The following is a 21862-nucleotide window of genomic DNA, read 5'->3' as shown; positions in this document are numbered from 1 at the left end:
CTTTCCTGGTGGCTCCCGAGACAACACCCTCCCACGTCTACACTTTTTCCCCACCCTCCCTCTCCTTCCCCATCACAATCTTCTTTCCCATTTTCCCCTTTCCGGGTGGCTCCCGAGACAACCCCCTCCCACCGTGCGGTGGGCGTTACACAGTCAAAATAGCGTGTAAATTCGAACTTCAGTACAATTTGAAGATTGCGCTGTAGGTCGAGGAGCACCTGGGCTGTTTTGTTTGCTTTTGTGAGGAAGCGGTGGCCCTAACCAGCCTCCAAGCTTCAAGGGTGGGCTTGGGGTGTGGCTTAGTGGGTCATGCCAGTTTCAGGCCCTTACGGAGCTCCCACAGAGGGCACAGTGAGAGGAGGCTGTAAGCTCCTTGTGGGCAGGCACCGTGTCTACCAACTCCGTTGTACTGTGCTCTCCCAAGTGCAGGAAGCGCTCGGTAAGTGGAATACGGCTGTACCATCTGCGAGCGTGGGCAACAGCCGACTTTACGCACCCCTCCGCTTCCCCTCAGGGAGGACCCGGATGTCCAAGTAAGCTCTATTTAATTAAAAAAATTAAATCCCCATTCCCACCCTGCCTCTTTTAACAGTTTATGGAAAAATAAATATTTGCCTCTCAGCCCCAAGGAAGACCATAAAGAGTTCTAAATGGCCAAGGTCAGCGAGAGAGCCCTCCTGGATTGAGGGGGCATCCCGCAGTCCACCTCCGAGACCTCCAGTTACTCTTCGTCCTCATCCTCATCTTCCTCTTCCTCCTCCTCATCTTCATCTTCATCTTCCACCACCATGGTGCTGTCCGCGGTCTCCTTCCCCAGATGTTCAAAGTTTCCTGTCTCGGCGTGCCACACGGACTTGATGGTCACCCGGAATTCGGCCATCTCAAAGCCTAGCAGCTTCTGCGAGAGGCAGAGAGGAGGAGGAGGAGGAGGGGGTCAAGCTGGAGGACGGGGAAGCCCGGTGGGCTGCCTCCCTTCTGGGTTGCCTGAACGCTTGGGTCTGTATCCCCTCATCATAATGATGGCCTTTATTAAGCGCTTACTATGCGCAAAGCACTGTTCTAAGCGCTGGCGAGGTTACAAGGTGATCAGGTTGTCCCACGGGGGGGCTCACGGTCTTAATCCCCATTTTCCAGATGAGGTCACTGAGGCACAGAGAAGCTAAGTGACTTGCCCAAGGTGACTCGCACAGCAGCGATTAGGCACTTGAGATTCACCCCCACCCGCGATACCAGACCCTGCCATCTCCCCTATCTGCGATTGATTTTAATATCCGTCTCCCCGTCTACACTGTAAACTCCGCGAGGGCAGGAACTGTGCCTATCAAGTCTATTATATATCATTCTCTCAAGTGCTTAGTACGGTACAGTGCACATAGTAAGCACTCGATAAATCCTATTGAGTGACCGCGGGAGGAAAAGGGAGGGTAAACTCCGCGAGGGCAGGAACTGTGCCTATCAAGTCTATTATAGTTCATTCTCTCAAGTGCTTAGCACAGTACTGTGCACATAGTAAGCGCTAGATAAATCCTATTGAGTGACCGCGGGAGGAAAAGGGAGGGTAAACTCCGCGAGGGCAGGAACTGTGCCTATCAAGTCTATTATATTTCATTCTCTCAAGTGCTTAGTACGGTACTGCGCACATAGTAAGCACTCGATAAATCCTATTGAGTGACCGCGGGAGGAAAAGGGAGGGTAAACTCTGCAAGGGCAGGAACTGTGCCTATCAAGTCTATTATATTTCATTCTCTCCAGTGCTTAGTACAGTACTGCGCACATAGTAAGCACTCGATAAATCCTATTGAGTGACCGCGGGAGGAAAAGGGAGGGTAAACTCCGCGAGGGCAGGAACTGTGCCTATCAAGTCTATTATATTTCATTCTCTCAAGTGCATAGTACGGTACTGTGCATATAGTAAGCACTCGATAAATCCTATTGAGTGACCGCGGGAGGAAAAGGGAGGGTAAACTCCGCGAGGGCAGGAACTGTGCCTATCAAGTCTATTATATTTCATTCTCTCAAGTGCTTAGTACAGTACTGTGCACATAGTAAGCGCTCGATAAATCCTATTGAGTGACCACGGGAGGAAAACGGAGGGTAAACTCCGTGAGGGCAGGAACTGTGCCTATCAAGTCTATTATTTCATTCTTTCAAGTGCTTAGTATGGTACTGTGCACATAGTAAGCACTCATAAATCCTATTGAGTGACTGTGGGAGGAAAAGGGGAGGGTGAACAGGGCGAGCATCCAGTCTCAGGGCCGAAGTGACCAAGGCCGGGGCTCTGGTAGAGACGAGAACGCTGGACTGCCGAGGAGGGGTTGCGGGGTGGGAGGGTGAGTTTACCCACCAATTGTTTGCTCCACCAATTGTCAGCTGTGTGACTCTGGGCAGGTTACTTAATTTCTCTGTGCCTCATCATCATCATCAATCGTATTTATTGAGCGCTTACTATGTGCAGAGCACTGTACTAAGCGCTTGGGAAGTACAAATTGGCAACACATAGAGAGAGTCCCTACCCAACAGTGGGCTCCCAGTCTAAAAGGGGGAGACAGAGAACAAAACCAAACATACCAACAAAATAAAATAAATAGGATAGATATGTACAAGTAAAATAAATAAGCAAAATAAATAAGTTCCCTCAGTTCCCTCATCTGTAAAATGGGGATTAGGACTGTAAGCCCCCCCGTGGGACAACCTGATCACCTTGTAACCTTCCCAGTGCTTAGAACAGTACTTTGCACCTAGTAAGTGCTTCATAAATGCCATCGTCATTATTATGATTATTACCCGGCTTTTCAATCCCCCCGGCGACTTACCAGGACCCGGGCCTGTTCGGGGTTCAGCACGTCGCCTTCCTTACAGACCTCGTAATCCGACAGCAGGGTGACCACACCTAAGGAGAAGGGGGCGGAGGAGGTCAAGCGCGGGCCGGACCCCGGGAGACCCGGCCTCAAGCGATCCCCTCCCTCCCCCGGCACCTTTCTTGAGCGCGGTGGGCAGGCCCAGCTGCCGCAGCTGAGGCTCCATCGAGTGGGGGAACTGCTCCAGCGGCCCCCTGTCCAGGCTGACGGTGAAGGCGGCCTTGTTGCCAGCCCGAGCGTAGTCCATCTCTGAGTACCGCTTGAACCACCTTGGGGGCGGGGGAAGAGCGACGAGTTCGGGATTCGGTTGCCCCAGTGGGGCTCCTCACCCCGGGAAGCCTCATCAGTCCAGTTCCCACCCCTTCCTAGCCGCCGAGCCAGGCGGCTCTGTCCCACTCCGTTCCCTGCCACGGCGAACCCTTCTCCGTGGGCACCAAGCCTCGGGGGAGGCCGAGCGGGAGTGAGGGCTGTGGGACGGAACAGCACCAAAAGGGACTGTTCCTGAGGCGAGAGGGGCACGTGCCCAGGAAATCCGCAGTAAACGATAACAGTAATACTTGGGGTATTATTGGAGGTGAGAGCTCACCTCCTCCAGGAGGCCTTCCCAGACTGAGCCCCCTCCTTCCTCTCCCCTCCATCCCCCCCGCCCTACCCCCTTCCCCTCCCCACAGCACCTGTATATATGTTTGTACACATTTATTACTCTATTTTACTTGCACATATCTATTCTATTTTATTTTGTTAGTATGTTTGGTTTTGTTCTCCGTCTCCCCCTTTTAGACTGTGAGCCCACTGTTGGGCAGGGACCGTCTCTGTATGTTGCCAATTTGTACTTCCCAAGCGCTTAGTACAGTGCTCTGCACACAGTAAGCGCTCAATAAATACGACCGATGATGATTTTTCAGCACTTGCTACGTACCAAGCCCGACAAAGGAAGATCGTACCCTACCTCTGTCCCATCATCATCATCAGTCGTATTTATTGAGCGCTTACTATGTGCAGAGCACTGTACTAAGCGCTTGGGAAGTACAAGTTGGCAACATATAGAGACAGTCCCTACCCAACAGTGGGCTCACAGTCTAAAAGGGGGAGACAGAGAACAAAACCAAACATACTAACAAAATAAAATAAATAGAATAGATATGTACAAATAAAATAAATAGAGTAATAAATAGGTACAAACATATATACATATATACAGGTGCTGTGGGGAAGGGAAGGTGGTAAGATGGGGGGATGGAGAGGGGGACGAGGGGGAGAGGAAGGAAGGGGCTCAGTCTGGGAAGGCCCACCTGGGGCTCACAGTCTGAGGGAGGACAGGGATCGCAAATCCTGTTTTTCAAACGGGACTGGGCCCCCTCCACCCCCAACTCTAGCCACACTTACTCATTCACTTCTTTCTTGGTGCGGTTGGTGAACAGGAGACCGACTTCCCCTTTCAGCCGTTTGCTGACCTGGAAAATCAATCAATCAATCAATCGTATTTATTGAGCGCTTACTATGTGCAGAGCACTGTACTAAGCGCTTGGGAAGTACAAATTGGCAACACATAGAGACATTCCCTACCCAACAGTGGGCTCACAGTCTAAAAGACTGTGAAAACAAGGGCCGAGTGGCCTCGGCTACATCCTGAAACCCGGGCACCTGAGCGGGGCGCGGACAAGGCAACCACTTCGGGCCCCGCGGGCTTAACCGAAGCTGCCGGTCCTTGTCGGGAGGACTCGCGCTCCCTGCTTAGATCCAAACCGGTCCCGAAAAGATTTCAGGTGAAGGGGTGCGGACTTCAGAGAGAGGGGCCGGCCGGCCCCGGAGAGCAGGATGCCACGTCCGAGTGCCAAGGGATGGATGGGCACAAACTCACCTGGTATAGGTTGTCTTTGTACTCCTCAGCTGGGCCTCGTCCCAACGCCACCATCATGACCTTGTTTTTTCCGAAGAAAATCCTGAAAGGGAATCAGGGGTGAATCCCTTCCCTTGGTGGCACTTCCCACATGTGCTACGGTCGGCCAAGTCAGTTTTACTCCCGCTGGGAAGGGGGTAGGGACGCTCTAAAGACCAACTAGGCTGGTCCCTCGGGGAACCAAGAGTTGGCAGAAGAACCCAAGCAGCAAGACCATCTCCATCTTGCACAGCGGCGGGCCGTCTGCCAGGCAGTCACATGCCGGGTCAGTCGTGGGGCTGAAAGGGGCGGTGGGAGAGAACGGACTGGACACCGGGGCAGGCTCAGCATGGATTTTCCTCAATAATTAACATGCTCAGCCTGGCCGTAACTTGTTTGCACTCTGTGCTTTGGATGGGATTCATTCATTCATTCATTCAATTGTATTTATTGAGCGCTTACTGTGTGCGGAGCACTAGACTAAGCGCATGGCAACATATAGAGACGGTCCCTACCCAACAGCGGGCTCAGTCTAGAAGGGGGAGACACAGAACAAAACATATTAACAGAATAAAATAAATAGAATATGTACCGGTAAAATAAATAGGGTAATAAATCCGTACAAACATATATCCATATATACAGGTGCTGTGGGGAAGGGAAGGAGGTAAAGCGGGGGGGATGGAGGGGAGAGAGGATGCAACCGTGGGATCGGGAAGCATTTTTCTGCCAATACGAGCGATGCCACCCACTGAACGCTGAGGCTCGCCAGCTAGAAGCTGCCATGAGGTTTAGAAGCTTGGGCCTGGGTCTGTACATCTGTGTATATCTATAATTAATCAATTAATCTATGTATTTCTATTAATGTCTGTCCCCCCCTCTAGACTGTGAGCTCGTCGTGGGCAGGAACGCATCTGTTAGCACAGTAAGAGCTCAACAAATATGACTGAATGACTACGGATCACAAGGTGAGGGACCCTCATCCATTCATTCATTCAATCGTATTTATTCATTTCACTCATTCAATTTGTATTTGTTGAATACGGTCAATATGCCCAGTAAGCGCTCAATAAATACGATTGATTGAATTGAGCGCTTATTGTGTGCAGAGCACTGTACTAAGCGCTTGGGAAGTACAAGTTGGCAACGTACAGATTTATCCATCCCCACCGTCTTACCTCCTTCCCTTCCCAACAGCACCTGTATATATATGTTTGTACAGATTTATTACTCTATTTTACTTGTACATGTCTATTCTATTTATTTTATTTTGTTAATATGTTTGGCTTTGTTTTCTGTCTCCCCCTTCTAGACTGTAAGCCCACTGTTGGGTAGGGACTATCTTTATATGTTGCCAACTTGTACTTCCCAAGCGCTTAGTACAGTGCTTTGCACACAGTAAGTGCGCAATAAATACAATTGATTTACGCTTGGGAAGTCCAAGTTGGCAACATACAGAGACGGTCCCTACCCAACAGTGGGCTCACAGTCTAGAAATGGGGTTGAGAGTCTAAATCCAACCGCTTAGTACAGTGCTTTGCACACAGTAAGCGCTCAATACAGTGTTCTGCACACAGTAAGTGCTCAATAACTACGACTGAATGAATGAATACGAGGGAGAACAGGCACTGAACCCCTATTTTGCAGATGAGGGAACTGAGGCAGAGAGGTTAATCAATCAATCATATTTATTGAGTGCTTACAGTGTGCAGAGCACTGTACTAAGCGCTTGGGAAGTCCAAATTGGCAACATATACAGTCCCTACCCAACAGTGGGCTCACAGTCTAGAAATGGGGTTGAGAGTCTAAATCCAAGCGCTTAGTACAGTGCTCTGCACGCAGTAAGCGCTCAATAACTATGACTGAATGAATGAATACGAGGGAGAACAAGCACTGAACCCCCATTTTGCAGATGAGGGAACTGAGGCAGAGAGGTTAATCATCAACCGTATTTATTGAGCGCTTACTGTGTGCAGAACACTGCACTAAGCACTTGGGAAGTCCAAGTTGGCAACATATAGAGACGGTCCCTACCCAACAGCGGGCTCACAGGCTAGAAGGTTAAGTGGCTTGCCCAAGACCACCCAGCAGGCGAGTGGTGGAGGCAGGATTAAAACCCGGGTCCTCCGATTCCCAGGCGCTTTCCACTAGACCACCCTGCTCTCCTAGGGCTTTGAATAAGGGCAGAACCTTCCCATTTCTAGTAATTCAGCAAAATCACCCGCCCCGCCGCGGGCATTAGAAGCAGCGTGGCTCAGTGGAAAGAGCCCGGGCTTTGGACTCAGAGGTCATGGGTTCGAATCCCGGCTCTGTCACATGTCTGCTGTGTGACCTTGGGCAAGTCACTTCACTTCTCGGAGCCTCCGTGACCTCATCTGTAAAATGGGGATGATGACTGTGAGCCCCACGCGGGACAGCCCCTTCCTTCCTCTCCCCCATCTTACCTCCTTCCCTTCCCCACTGCACCTGTATATATGTTTGTACATATTTGTTACTCTATTTATTTATTTATTTTACTTGTACATATCTATTCTATTCTGTTTTATTTTGTTAGTATGTTTGGTTTTGTTCTCTGTCTCCCCCTTTTAGACTGTGAGCCCACTGTTGGGTAGGGACTGTCTCTAGATGTTGCCAACTTGGACTTCCCAAGCGCTTAGTACAGTGCTCTGCACACAGTAAGCGCTCAATAAATACGATTGATGATGATGATAGCCTGATCACCTTGTATCCCCCCAGCGCTTAGAACAGTGCTTTGCACATAGTAAGCGCTTAACAAATGCCATTATTATTATTATTATTATTATTATTATTATTATTATTCCCCACTCCTCCCCTCAAGGGCCGCTCACCGGCTATGCTTCCAGGCACTGCGGATGTCTTTCAGTTTGCTGTTCCTCATGTTTGCCACCGAGAAGATGTAGAGGTACTTGTAGGTGTCCACACATTTCCGCAGCTGGGGGGAAATTCACTGGAGTCAAGGACGGGCTGGGAAGCGCCCAGCTTCCAGAGAGCTGCTGGGGGCTGGGGAGGGGGGATGACGGCCGGCTTGGGGGTCCCGTTTGCGCTATGGTACGTTACGTTCATTCCATCGTATTTATTGAGCGCTTACTGTGTGCAGAGCACCGGACTAAGCGCTTGGGATGTACAAGTTGGCAACATCTAGAGACGGTCCCTACCCAACAGCAGGCTCACATTCATTCATTCATTCATTCAATCATATTTATTGAGCGCTTACTGTGTGCAGAGCACTGGACTAAGCGCTTGGGAAGTCCAAGCTGGCAACATCTAGAGACGGTCCCTACCCAACAGTGGGCTCACATTCATTCATTCATTCAATCGTATTTATTGAGCGCTTACTGTGTGCAGAGCACTGGACTAAGCGCTTGGGAAGTCCAAGTTGGCAGCATATAGAGACGGTACCTACCCAAGAGCGGGCTCATTCCTTCATTCATTCGATTCATTCAATCGTATTTATTGAGCGCTTACTGTGTGCAGAGCACTGGACTAAGCGCTTGGGAAGTCCAAGTTGGCAACATCTAGAGACGGTCCCTACCCAACAGTGGGCTCACATTCACTCATTCATTCATTCAATCGTATTTATTGAGCGCTTACTGTGTGCAGAGCACTGGACTAAGCGCTTGGGAAGTCCAAGTTGGCAGCATATAGAGACGGTACCTACCCAACAGCGGGCTCATTCCTTCATTCATTCGATTCATTCAATCGTATTTATTGAGCGCTTACTGTGTGCAGAGCACTGGACTAAGCGCTTGGGAAGTCCAAGTTGGCAACATCTAGAGACGGTCCCTACCCAACAGCGGGCTCACAGTCTAGAAGGGGGAGACGGACAACAAAACAAAACATATTGACAAAAGAAAATAAATAGAATATGAACAAATAAAATAGAGTAGTAAATATGTACAAACATATATACATATATTCATTCATTCAATCATATTTACTGAGCGCTTACTATGTGCAGAGCACTGGACTAAGCGCTTGGGAAGTCCAAGTTGGCAACATCTAGAGACGGTCCCCACCCAACAGTGGGCTCACAGTCTAGAAGGGGGAGACAGACAACAAAACAAAACACATTGACAAAATAAAATAAATAGAATAAATATGCACAAATAAAATAGAGTAGTAAATACGTACAAACATATATACATATATTCATTCATTCAGTCGTATTTATTGAGTGCTTACTGTGTGCAGAGCACTGGACTAAGCGCTTGGGAAGTCCAAGTTGGCAACATATAGAGACGGTCCCTACCCAACAGCGGGCTCACAGTCTAGAAGGGGGAGATGGACAACAAAACATATTAACAAAATAAAACGTATTCCGGACCAGGTCACGGCCCCTCCGGTTGATTCCCATTTGCCGCTTCTACGGGAAGCTCCCAGGGGCACGAGACATTAACTCCACAACTCCCAGCCGGAATCCCCTTCTCCGGGAGTGGGAGATGGCTTAGCGGAAAGAGCACGGGGTTGGGAGTCGGAGAACGCGGGTTCTAATCCCACCTCCAACACTTCTCTGTGCCTCGGTTACCTCATCTGTAAAATGGGGATTAAGGCTGCGAGCCCCATGTGGGACAATATGATTACCGTGTATCTACCCCGGCGCGCAGAACGGTGCTTGGCGCGTAGGTGCTTAACAATACCATAAGCAGCGTGGCTCAGTGGAAAGAGCTCGGGCTTTGGAGTCAGAGGTCATGGGTTCGAGTCCCGGCTCTGCCAACTGTCAGCTGTGTGACTTTGGGCAAGTCACTTCACTTCTCTGTGCCTCAGTTACGTCATCTGTGAAATGGGGATTAAAACTGTGAGCCCCCTGTGGGACAACTTGATCACCTTGTAACCTCCCCCAGCGCTTAGAACAGTGCTTTGCACATAGTAAGCGCTTAACAAATGCCATCACCATCATCATCATAAGAATAATAATTTAGGAGCAAAAAGCCTGACGCGTACATCTCTTAGCCCCGAGGGCATCAGCCCTAGACACACTGCCTAAGTGATTTGTTCTTAGAACGGTGTTTTGCACATAGTAAGCGCTTAACAAATACCAACATTATTATTATTCTTATTATTATTATTATTATTATCGTTGCCACTCTGCCCCTTTTCGAAAGGGAAAGAAAGAGATGTGGCAGCTTGGGCTTCATTTTTAAACCCGCCCATTGAGGATCAATTGTCCCACAGAGCCCGCTCTGGATCGTCGAGGGAAAGTGGCGCACTTACCTCATCTATCAGGTTCTGTTTAACTTCTAAGCCTTTCTTGGCGGTTTTGGTTAAGGAAACTGCAAAGAAGCAAACACACCGACCCATCAACAGCAGCCCAAATCTGACGTGGCGAACAAATCACCCAAATAACGGGCGATTCACGGAAACCTCACTGGCTGTGAAGACGGCCCGGTGGAAACCCGTGTTTCAAGTCAGGCAAGGCCTTTGGGAGAAGCGGCGTGGCTCAGTTGAAAGAACCCGGGCTTTGGAGTCAGGGGTCGTGGGTTCAAATCCCGGCTCCGCCACTTGTCAGCTGGGTGACTTTGGGCAAAGTCACTTGACTTCTCTGGGCCTCAGTTACCTCATCTGTAAAATGGGGATGAAGACTGTGAGCCCCCCGTGGGACAACCTGATCACCTTGTAACCTCCCCAGTGCTTAGAACAGTGCTTTGCACATAGTAAGCGCTTAACAAATACCAACATTATTATTATTTGGGGAGACGCGAATGAGTCTGAATGCAGTTCCCAGTAGCCCAGGCTACTGTTTTTTTTTTAATAATAATAATAATAATGATGGCATTTATTAAGCGCTTACTATGTGCAAAGCACTGTTCTAAGCGCTGGGGAGTTTACAAGGTGAATAGGTTGTCCCACGGGGGGCTCACAGTCTTAATCCCCATTTTACAGATGAGGTAACTGAGGCCCAGAGAAGTGAAGTGACTTGCCCAAAGTCACACAGCTGACAAGTGGCGGAGCTGGGATTTGAACCCATGACCTCTGACTCCAAAGCCCGGGCTCTTTCCACTGAGCCACGCTGCTTCTCTTTCACAACTTCTTTTATTCATTTGTTCAATCGCACTTATTGAGAGTACGTGTATGTTTTGTTTTGTTCTCCGTCTCCCCCTTCTAGACTGTGAGCCCGCTGTTGGGTAGGGACCGTTTCTAGATGTTGTCAAATATGTGGTCAGGTGTCGTCAGAATAGAGGTAAAGGGGGCAGAGGAAGGGGGAGACAAGACAACAAAACCAAACATGTGGTCAGGTGTCAAGTCGTCAGAATAAATAGAGGTGAAGGGGGAGACAAGACAACAAAACCAAACATGTGGTCAGGTGTCAAGTCATTCATTCAATCGTATTTACTGAGCGCTTACTGTGTGCAGAGCACTGTACTAAGCACTTGGGAAGTCCAAGTCGGCAACATATAGAGACAGTCCCTACCCAACAGCGGGCTCACAGTCTAGAAGGGGGACACAGACACCAATCAATCAATCAATCGTATTTAGTGAGCGCTTCCTGTGTGCAGAGCACTGTACTAAGCGCTTGGGAAGTCCAAGTTGGCAACATCTAGAGACGGTCCCTACCCAACAGCGGGCTCACAGTCTAGAAGGGGGAGACAGACAACAAATCAAAACATACTAACAAAATAAAATAGAATAGATATGTATAGAGTAATAAATATGTACAGGCATATATACATATATATAGGTGCTGTGGGGAAGGGAAGGAGGTAAGATGGGGGATGGAGAGGGGAACGAGGGGGAGAGACAAAACATAGTGACAGAATAAAATAAATAGAATAAATATGCACAAGTAAAATAAATAAATAATAGAGTAATAAATCTGTACGTATATACAGGTGCTGTGGGGAAGGGAAGGAGGTAAGACCGGGGGGAGAGACAAAACATATTGACAGAATAAAGTAAATAGAATATGTACAAGTAAAGTAAATACATAATAGAGCAATAAATCTGTACAGGCATATATCTATATATACAGGTGCTGTGGGGAAGGGAAGGAGGTAAGACGGGGGGAGAGACAAAACATATTGACAGAATAAAATAAATAGAATAAATATGTACAATTAAAATAAATAAATAGTAGAGTAATAAATACGTACAGGCATATATCCACATATACAGGTGCTGTGGGGAAGGGAAGGAGGTAAGACGGGGGGGGATGGAGAGGGGGGCGAGGGGGAGAGACAAAACATATTGACAGAATAAAATAAATAGAATAAATTTGTACAAGTAAAATCAATAAATAATAGAGTAATAAATCTATACGTATATACAGGTGCTGTGGGGAAGGGAAGGAGGTAAGACCGAGGGGAGAGACAAAACATATTGACAGAATAAAATAAATACAATAAATATGTACAAGTAAAATAAATAAATGAGTAATAAATACGTACAGGCATATATCCATATATACAGGTGCTGTGGGGAGGGGAAGGAGGTAAGACGGGGGGAGAGACAAAACATATTGACAGAATAAAATAAATACAATAAATATGTACAAGTAAAATAAATGATAGAGTAATAAATACGTACAGGCATATATCCATATATACAGGTGCTGTGGGGAAGGGAAGGAGGTAAGACGGGGGGGGATGGAGGGGGGGCGAGGGGGAGAGACAAAACATATTGACAGAATAAGAGAAACAGAATAAATATGTACAAGTAAAATAAATAAATAATAGAGTAATAACTATGTGCAGGCATATATCCATATATACAGGTGCTGTGGGGAAGGGAAGGCGGTAAGACGGGGGGGATGGAGAGGGGGGCGAGGGGGAGACACAAAACATATTGACAGAATAAAATAGAATAAATATGTACAAGTAAAATAAATAATAGAGTAATAAATACGTACAGGCATATATCCATATATACAGGTGCTGTGGGGAAGGGAAGGAGGTAAGACGGGGGGGATGTGGAGGGGGGAGAGACAAAACATATTGACAGAATAAAATAAATAGAATAAATATGTACAAGTAAAATCAATAAATAAGTCGTCAGAATAAATCAAGGTAAAGGGGTCCCGGGGGGGGGGTCGGGGTTTCTCGGGCTTCTCACCCTTCTTGTCCCGCTTGGATTTGGGCATGGCGACGCGTGTAGGCCAAAGCGGCGCAAAGGCTTCTGGGCCCAGGCCGAGGCCAGACGGGCCTCACTTCCGGTTCGCTGGTGGGGGGGGGGGGGGGGGGGGACAGGCGGCGCGCGCCGGGCCTCACCACCGAGTCGGGCGTCGGCGCGCATGCGCGGGGCGTGGAGCCGGGCCCCTGCGCCCGGTGCACGCCGGGCCGGTGGCGGTCCTTCTTCTCCCTCCCTCCTTCTCCCTCCTTCTCCGTTCGTCCGTCCGTCATGGCGGCCCCGGCCCGGTTTGGGCCGTGGCTGTGGCTGTGCCTGTGTCCCGCCCTGTTGTCCCCGGCCGCCGCGGTGTACGAGGACCAAGTGGGCAAGTTTGACTGGTGCGTTCCCGGCGGCCCGACGGCCAACATCCGGGTCTCTCCAGCTGAGGGGGGGACACGGCCTGAGGGCCGGCCTTGCGCGCGGGGTCAAAGGTCACCGGCCGGCCCAACTGGGCCCCGGGGTGGATGACAGTGATAGTAATGATACTAATAACGGCATTTATTAAGCGCTCACTATGTGCCAAGCGCTGTTCTCAGCGCTGGGGAGGTTACAAGGCGATCGGGTGGTCCCACATGGGGCTCACAGTCTTCATCCCCATTTTCCAGATGAGGTCACTGAGGCCCAGAGAAGTGAAGTGACTTAATGATAGCATTTATTAAGCGCTTACTACGTGCCAAGCGCTGTTCTCAGCGCTGGGGAGGTACAAGGCGATCGGGTGGTCCCACATGGGGCTCACAGTCTTCATCCCCATTTTACAGATGACAGAACTGAGTCCCAGAGAAGTGAAGTGACTTAATAATAGCATTTATTAAGCGCCTACTATGTGCCAAGCACTGTTCTCAGCGCTGGGGAGGTTACAGGTTGTCCCACATGGGGCTCACAGTCTTCACCCCCATTTTCCAGATGAGGTCACTGAGGCCATCATTATTATTACGGGGAACCGGCCTTGCGCGGGGTCAGAGGTCACCGGGCAGCTGATGTGGGCCCGGGTAATTTTTTATGGCATTTATTAAACACTTACTATGTACAAATCACTGTTCTAAGCGCTGGGGAGGCTACAAGGTGATCAGATTTTCTTGGGCGGGGGGGTTGTGGCATTTATTAAGTGCTTACTGTGGGCAAAGCACTGTTCTCAGCGCTAGGGAGGTTACAAGGTGTCCATGGTTTTTTTTTTGGGGGGGGGGGGTTTGATGGCATTTATTAAGCGCTTATTACGTGCAAGTCACTGTCCTAAGCACTTACTATGTGCAAAGCACTGTTCTAAGCGCTGGGGAGGTTACAAGGTGACCAGGTTTTTTTCTTTTTTTGATGGCATTTATTAAGCGCTTACTATGTGCAAAGCACTGTTCTAAGCGCTTACTATGTGCAAAGCACTGTTCTCAGCGCTAGGAAGGTTACAAGGTGTCCATGGTTTTTTTTGGGGGGGTTTGATGGCATTTATTAAGCGCTTATTATGTGCAAATCACTGTCCTAAGCACTTACTATGTGCAAAGCACTGTTCTGAGCGCTGGGGAGGTTATAAGGTGTCCATGGTTTTTTTTTGGGGGGTGGGTTATGGCATTTATTAAGCGCTTATTATGTGCAAATCACTGTCCTAAGCACTTACTATGTGCAAAGCACTGTTCTAAGCGCTAGGAAGGTTACAAGGTGTCCATGGTTTTTTTTTGGGGGCGGGGTTGATGCCATTTATTAAGCGCTTATTATGTGCAAATCACTGTCCTAAGCACTTACTATGTGCAAAGCACTGTTCTAAGCGCTGGGGAGGTTACAAGGTGACCAGGTTTTTTTCTTTTTTTTGATGGCATTTATTAGGCGCTTACTATGTGCAAAGCACTGTTCTAAGCACTTACTATGTGCAAAGCACTGTTCTCAGCTCTGGGGAGGTTACAGGGTATCCATGTTTTTTTTTGGGGGGGGTTATGGCATTTATTAAGTGCTTATTATGTGCAAATCACGGTTCTAAGCACTTACTATGTGCAAAGCACTGTTCTAAGCGCTGGGGAGGTTACAAGATGACCAGGTCTTTTTCTTTTTTTGATGGCATTTATTAAGCACTTACTATGTGCAAAGCACTGTTCTAAGCACTTACTATGTGCAAAGCCCTGTTCTCAGCTCTGGGGAGGTTACAAGGTATCCATGGTTTTTTTTGGGGGGGGGTTATGGCATTTATTAAGCGCTTATTATGTGCAAATCACGGTCCTAAGCACTTTTACTATATACAAAGCACTGTTCTGAGCGCTGGGGAGGCTACAAGGTGATCAGGTTTTTTTGGGTTTTTTTATGGCATTTATTAAGCGCTTACTATGGGCAAAGCACTGTTCTCAGCGCTAGGGAGGTTACAAGGCGTCCATGGTTTTTTTTTGGGGGGGGGTTTGGGTGGCATTTATTAAGCATTTATTATGTGCAAATCACTGTCCTAAGCACTTACTATGTGCAAAGCACTGTTCTAAGCGCTGGGGAGGTTACAAGGTGACCAGGTTTTTTTTCTTTTTTTTATGGCATTTATTAGGCGCTTACTATGGGCAAAGCACTGTTCTAAGCGCTTACTATGTGCAAAGCACTGTTCTCAGCTCTGGGGAGGTTACAAGGTATCCATGGTTTTTTTTTTTGGGGGGGGGGTTATGGCATTTATTAAGCGCTTATTATGTGCAAATCACGGTTTTAAGCACTTACTATGTGCAAAGCACTGTTCTCAGCGCTGGGGAGGTTACAAGGTGACCAGGTTTTTTTTCTTTTTTTTGATGGCATTTATTAAGCGCTTACTATGTGCAAAGCACTGTTCTCAGCGCTGGGGAGGTTACAAGCTGTCCATGGTTTTTTTTTTGGGGGGGGGGGTTATGGCATTTATTAAGCGCTTATTATGTGCAAATCACGGTTCTAAGCAATTACTATGTGCAAAGCACTGTTCTCAGCGCTGGGGAGGTTACAAGGTGACCAGGTTTTTTTTCTTTTTTTGATGGCATTTATTAAGCGCTTACTATGTGCAAAGCACTGTTCTAAGCACTTACTATGTACAAAGCACTGTTCTCAGCTCTGGGGAGGTTACAAGGTGTCCATGGTTTTTTTGGGGGGGGCGGTTATGGCATTTATTAAGGCTTATTATGTGCAAATCACGGTTCTAAGCACTTGCTATGTGCAAAGCACTGTTCTAAGCGCTGGGGAGGTTACAATGTGACCAGGTTTTTTTCTTTTTTTGATGGCATTTATTAAGTGCTTACTATGTACAAAGCACTGTTCTCAGCGCTGGGGAGGTTACAAGGTGTCCATGGTTTTTTGGGGGGCGGTTATGGCATTTATTAAGCGCTTATTATGTGCAAATCACTGTCCTAAACACTTACTATGTGCAAAGCACTGTTCTAAGCGCTGGGGAGGTTACAAGGTGACCAGGTTTTTTTCTTCTTTTGATGGCATTTATTAAGCGTGCTTACTATGTGCAAAGCAGTGGTCTAAGCGCTTACTATGTGCAAAGCACTGTTCTCAGCTCTGGGGAGGTTACAAGGTGTCCATGGTTTTTTTGAGGGGGGTTATGGCATTTATTAAGCGCTTATTATGTGCAAATCGCAGTCCTAAGCACCTACTATGTGCAAAGCACTGTTCTAAGCGCTGGGGAGGTTACAAGATGACCAGGTCTTTTTCTTTTTTTGATGGCATTTGTTAAGCACTTACTATGTGCAAAGCACTGTTCTAAGCACTTACTATGTGCAAAGCCCTGTTCTCAGCTCTGGGGAGGTTACAAGGTATCCATGTTTTTTTTTTGCGGGGGGGGGGGGGTTATGGCATTGATTAAGCGCTTATTATGTGCAAATCACGGTTTTAAGCACTTACTATGTGCAAAGCACTGTTCTAAGCGCTGGGGAGGTTACAAGGTGACCAGGTTTTTTTCTTATTTTGATGGCATTTATTAAGTGCTTACTATGTGCAAAGCACTGTTCTCAGCGCTGGGGAGGTTACAAGGTGTCCATGGTTTTTTTGGGGGGTGGTTATGGCATTTATTAAGGGCTTATTATGTGCACATCACAGTTCTAAGCACTTACTATGTGCAAAGCACTGTTCTAAGCGCTGGGGAGGTTACAAGGTGAACAGGTTTTTTTTCTTTTTTTGATGGCATTTATTAAGCGCTTACTACGTACAAAGCACTGTTCCGAGCGCTGGGGAGGTTACAAGGTGACCAGGATTTTTTTTTTGTTTTTTTTTTGATGGCATTTATTAAACACTATGTGCAAAGCACTGTTCTAAGCGCTGGGGAGGCTACAGGGTGATCAGGGTTTTTGGGGGGGGGTTTTGATGGCATTGATTAAGCGCTTACTATGTGCAAAGCACTGTTCTAAGCGCTTACTATGTACACAGCACTGTTCTAAGCGCTGGGGAGGTTACAAGGTGACCAGGGTTTTTTTTTTTTTCTTTTTTAATGGCATTTATTAAACACTAAGCGCTGGGGAAGTTACAAGATGACCAGGGTGGGGTTTTTTTGTTTTTTTTTATGGCATTTATTAAGCGCTTACTATGTGCCAAGCACTGTTCTCAGCGCTGGGGAGGTTACAAGGCGATCAGGTTGTCCCACGGGGGGCTCACGGTCTTCATCCCCATTTTCCAGATGAGTTAGCTGAGGCCATCATTATTATTAAGGGGAACCAGCCTTTCGTGGGGTCAAAGGTCACTGGGCAGCTGAAGTGGGCCCGGGGGTGATAACAATAATAGTAATAATAATGATGGCATCTATAAGCGCTTACTATGTGCAAAGCGCTGTTCTAAGCGCTGGGGAGGTTACAAGGTGACCGGGTTTTATTTTTTGTTTTTTTTATGGCATTTATTAAACACTTACTATGTGCAAAGCACTGTTCTAAGCACCAGGGGAGGTTACAAGACGACCAGGTTTGGTTTTTTTTATGGCATTTATTAAGCGCCCTGTATATATGTTTGTACGTATTTATTACTCTATTTTATTTGTACATGTTTATTCTATTTATTTTAGTTTGTTAATATGTTTTGTTGTCTGTCTCCCCCTTCTAGACTGTGAGCCCGCTGTTGGGTAGGGACCGTCTCTGGATGTTGCCAACTTGGACTTCCCAAGCGCTTAGTACAGTGCTCTGCACACAGTAAACGCTCAATAAATACGATTGAATGAATGAATCAGCCTGTCCCGTGTGGGGCTCACAGTCTTCATCCCCATTTTACAGATGAGGTAGCTGAGGCCCAGAGAAGTTGTGACTTAATAATAATAACAGCATTTATTAAGCACTTACTATGTGCCAAGTACTGCCCTCAGCGCTGGGGAGGTTAAAAGACGACCAGGTTTGTTTTTTTTATGGCATTTATTAAGCTCCCTGTATCTATGTATATATGTTTGTATGTATTACTCTATTTTATTTGTACTTGTTTATTCTATTTATTTTATTTTGTTAATATGTTTTGTTGTCTGTCTCCCCCTTCTAGACTGTGAGCCCACTGTTGGGTAGGGACCGTCTCTAGATGTTGCCAACTTGTACTTCCCAAGTGCTTAGTCCAGTGCTCTGCACACAGTAAGCGCTCAATAAATACGATTGAATGAATGAATCAGCCTGTCCCGTGTGGGGCTCACAGTCTTCATCCCCATTTTACAGATGAGGTAGCTGAGGCCCAGAGAAGTTAAGTGACTTAATAATAATAATAGCATTTATTAAGCGCTTACTATGTGCCAAGTACTGCCCTCAGCGCTGGGGAGGTTACAAGGCGATCAGGTGGTCCCACAGGGGGCTCACAGTCTTCATCCCCATTTTCCAGATGAGGGAACTGAGGCCATCATTTTTATTACGGGGAAGCAGCGTGGTTCAGCGGAAAGAGCCAGGGTTTGGGAGTCAGAGGTCATGGGTTCTAATCCCGGCTCCCCCACAAGTCTGCTGTGTGACCTTGGGCAAGTCACTTCACTTCTCTGAGCCTCAGTTCCCTCATCTGTAAAATGGGGATTAAGACTGTGAGCCCCCCGTGGGACAACCTGATCACCTTGTATCCCCCCAGCGCTTAGAACAGTGCTTGGCACATAGTAAGTGCTTAACAAATGCCATCATCATTATTATTATTAGAGAGAAGCAGCGTGGCTCAGTGGAAAGAGCCCCGGCTTGGAAGTCAGAGGTCATGGGTTCTAATCCCGGCTCCCCCACGTGTCTGCTGTGTGACCTTGGGCAAGTCACTTCACTTCTGAGCTTCAGTTCCCTCATCTGTACAATGGGGATGAAGACTGTGAGCCCCCCGTGGGACAACGTGATCACTTTGTATCCTCCCCAGCGCTTAGAACAGTGCTTTGCACATAGTAAGCGCTTAACAATAGTCATTATTATTATTATTAATAGCTGTCCACAGTTTTGTTTTGTTGTCTGTCTCCCCCTTCTAGACTGTGAGCCCGTTGTTGGGTAGGGACCGTCCCTAGATGTTGCCGACTTGTACTTCCCAAGCACCTAGTCCAGTGCTCTGCACACAGTAAGCGCCCAATAAATACGGCTGAATGAATGAATGACTGAATAGCTACTGTATTAACGTTAACCTTGGCCTCCTGCCCTCTCTCTGCCCCTTCTCTGACCCTTAGGAGACAGCAGTATGTGGGGAAACTCAAGTTTGCCTCCTTGGAATTTGCCCCAGGAGCCAAGAAGCTGGTGGTGGCCACGGAGAAGAACGTGATGGCCGCTTTGAATTCCCGCACGGGGGAAATCCGTGAGTGACCCGTGGAAAGCGGGATGGCCTTGGGAAAATAGAGGCCCGGGGCAGAGTTGAAAATAACTAGAAGACCGTGGAGACTGGCCCCCGAGGAGCCGAGTTTCTAAATCCAGGGGGGGGGAAAAATCATCCTGATGGTGAAGCCCCTTTTCCATTCTTTAGTACTTACCTAGTAGGGTATGTAAGTCAGTAAGTACAGAACTGCTGGGGGTGCGTAAGTGTGTAATGGGCACAGCAAGGCGGTGACCTTGAGAAACGTGAAGAGGGCAAACTGGGGAATAGTGGGAAGTGAGAATGGATGAGAGAGAGAGAGAGAGCTTTAAATGCAGCGGTCAGAAGTTTTCCGAGTCTTCTGGCCAAATCCAACAGCCTCTACTCCGTCCTCATCGTCCTCGACTTCTCAGCTGCTTTCGACACTATGGCCCACCCTCATCATCATCAATCGTATTTATTGAGCGCTTACTATGTGCAGAGCGCTGTACTAAGCGCTTGGGAAGTACAAATTGGCAACATCTAGAGACAGTCCCTACCCAACAGTGGGCTCACAGTCTAAAAGGGGGAGACAGAGAACAAAACCAACCATACTAACAAAATAAAATAAATAGAATAGATCTGTACAAGTAAAATAAATAAATAGAGTAATAAATATGTACAAAGATATATACATATATACAGGCGCTGTGGGGAAGGGAAGGAGGTAAGATGGGGGGGATGGAGAGGGGGATGAGGGGGAGAGGAAGGAAGGGGCTCAGTCTGGTCAGGCCCTTGAGGGCCGTCGGCCAGTCCCACCACTGGAAGGGATCTAGGCTCGGTGCTTATTACTACTATTATAATAATAACAATGGTACTTGTTGAGCACCTACTATGTGCCAGGCACCGTACTAAGTGCTGGGGTGGATTCACGCAGATCAGGTCGGACCCAGTCCCTGTCCCACGTGGGGCTCACGGTCTCAGTGTCCATTTTCCAGGTGGAGTAACTGAGACCCAGAGAAGCAAAGTGACTCGCCCGGGGTCACCCAGCAGACAAGTGGCAGAGCCGGGATTAGAACCCACGGCCTCCTGAGTCTCAGGCCCAGGCTCTATCCCCTAATCAATCAATCAATCAATCGTATTTTTTGAGCGCTTACTATGTGCAGAGCACTGTACTAAGCGCTTGGGAAGTACAAATTGGCAACACGTAGAGACAGTCCCTACCCAGCAGTGGGCTCACAGTCTAAAAGGGGGAGACAGAGAACAGAACCAAACATACCGACAAAATAAAATAAATAGGATAGAAATGTACAAGGAAAATAAATAAATAAATAGGGCCGGATCGCTCCCAGTCAGCTTCCCCCGGACCCCACCCTAGGGGGTCGTCCCGCGGTCGTGGCGGGAGGCTTCGAGGATCCACGGCCCGATTCCTGCTCTGGGAGTGGGGCAAGACTCCCCTTCGCCACTCACCAGCCTCTCCTGACAGTTGCCCCAGAAGCTCTAAGCCGTAGAAGATGACAAGAGACGACCTTGCCTCCTTTAGGAGCCCTCAACCCCGGATCGGCCCGACTTACCCTCTGCTCCTGGAAACATCAATCAATCAATCAATCAACCGTATTTATTGAGCGCTTACTGTGTGCAGAGCACTGGAAGTCCAGGTTGGCAACATCTAGAGACGGTCCCTACCCAACAGTGGGCTCACAGTCGAGAAGGGGAAGAACAAAACCAAACGTATTAACAAAATAAGTAGAATAGAGGTAGGCTTGGTGGATAGAGCACGAGAGTCAGAAGGACCTGGGTTCTAATCCCGGCTTCTGCCACATGCCTGCCCTGGGACTTTGGGCAAGCCACTTCACTTCTCTTGACCTCGGTTGCCTCATCTGCAAAATGGGGATTAAGACTGTGAGCCCCATGTGGGGCAGGGACTGTGTCCAACCTGATTAACTTCTGTCTGCCCCAGCACTTAGAACAGTGCTTAGCACATCAATCAATCAATCAATCGTATTTATTGAGCGCTAACTAGAAGACCGTGTAGACTGGCCCCCGAGGAGCTGAGTTTCTAAATCCAGGGGGAAAAAAATCATCCTGATGGTGAAGCCCCTTTTCCGTGCTTCATTTTAGAAGATTTTTCCGTCATAATAATAATAATGGCATTTATTAAGCGCTTTCTATGTGCAAAGCACTGTTCTAAGCGCTGGGGAGGTAACAAGGTGATCGGGTTGTCCCACGGGGGGCTCACAGTCTTAATCCCCATTTTACAGATGAGGTAACTGAGGCACAGAGAAGTGAAGTGACTTGCCCAGAGTCACATAGCAGACAAGAGGCAGAGCCGGGATTTGAACCCGTG

At 47.9% G+C, this 21862-nt stretch overlaps 2 protein-coding genes across 6 annotated transcripts in view; one reads left to right on the top strand and one right to left on the bottom strand.

Moving 5' to 3' along the window:
- Window positions 1-529: 529 nt before the first annotated feature.
- Window positions 530-12882, bottom strand: MRTO4 (MRT4 homolog, ribosome maturation factor). 2 transcript variants are annotated; one of them, XM_038746741.1, is made up of 9 exons: window positions 12805-12882; window positions 9970-10028; window positions 7587-7690; window positions 4720-4801; window positions 4245-4312; window positions 2976-3127; window positions 2814-2890; window positions 700-898; window positions 530-665 (listed from the first exon to the last, which is right to left on the bottom strand). In XM_038746741.1, the coding sequence occupies exons 1-8, from the start codon at window positions 12830-12832 to the stop codon at window positions 722-724; spliced, it is 747 nt and encodes a 248-aa protein (XP_038602669.1). In that variant the 5' UTR covers window positions 12833-12882; the 3' UTR covers window positions 530-665; window positions 700-721. The 2 variants fall into 2 exon arrangements, with proteins under 2 accessions (XP_038602669.1, XP_038602668.1); XM_038746740.1 differs by having other exon boundaries at window positions 530-898.
- Window positions 12883-13039: 157 nt separating this feature from the next.
- The window catches only part of EMC1 (ER membrane protein complex subunit 1), a 72882-nt gene continuing 64059 nt past the window's right edge, over window positions 13040-21862 (top strand). For all 4 annotated transcript variants that reach the window (XM_038746357.1, XM_038746355.1, XM_038746356.1 and 1 more), the window contains exons 1-2: window positions 13040-13196; window positions 19418-19542. In XM_038746357.1, coding sequence (XP_038602285.1) covers window positions 13090-13196; window positions 19418-19542 — 232 coding nt within the window. In that variant the 5' untranslated portion in view covers window positions 13040-13089. The remainder of the gene's footprint in view (window positions 13197-19417; window positions 19543-21862) is intronic.

This window comes from Tachyglossus aculeatus, chromosome 5, assembly GCF_015852505.1.
Source record: "Tachyglossus aculeatus isolate mTacAcu1 chromosome 5, mTacAcu1.pri, whole genome shotgun sequence".
Taxonomy (NCBI): domain Eukaryota; kingdom Metazoa; phylum Chordata; class Mammalia; order Monotremata; family Tachyglossidae; genus Tachyglossus; species Tachyglossus aculeatus.
The sequence above is the reverse complement of the archived record's forward strand: the minus strand, read 5'-3'. Positions and strand labels throughout refer to the sequence as shown.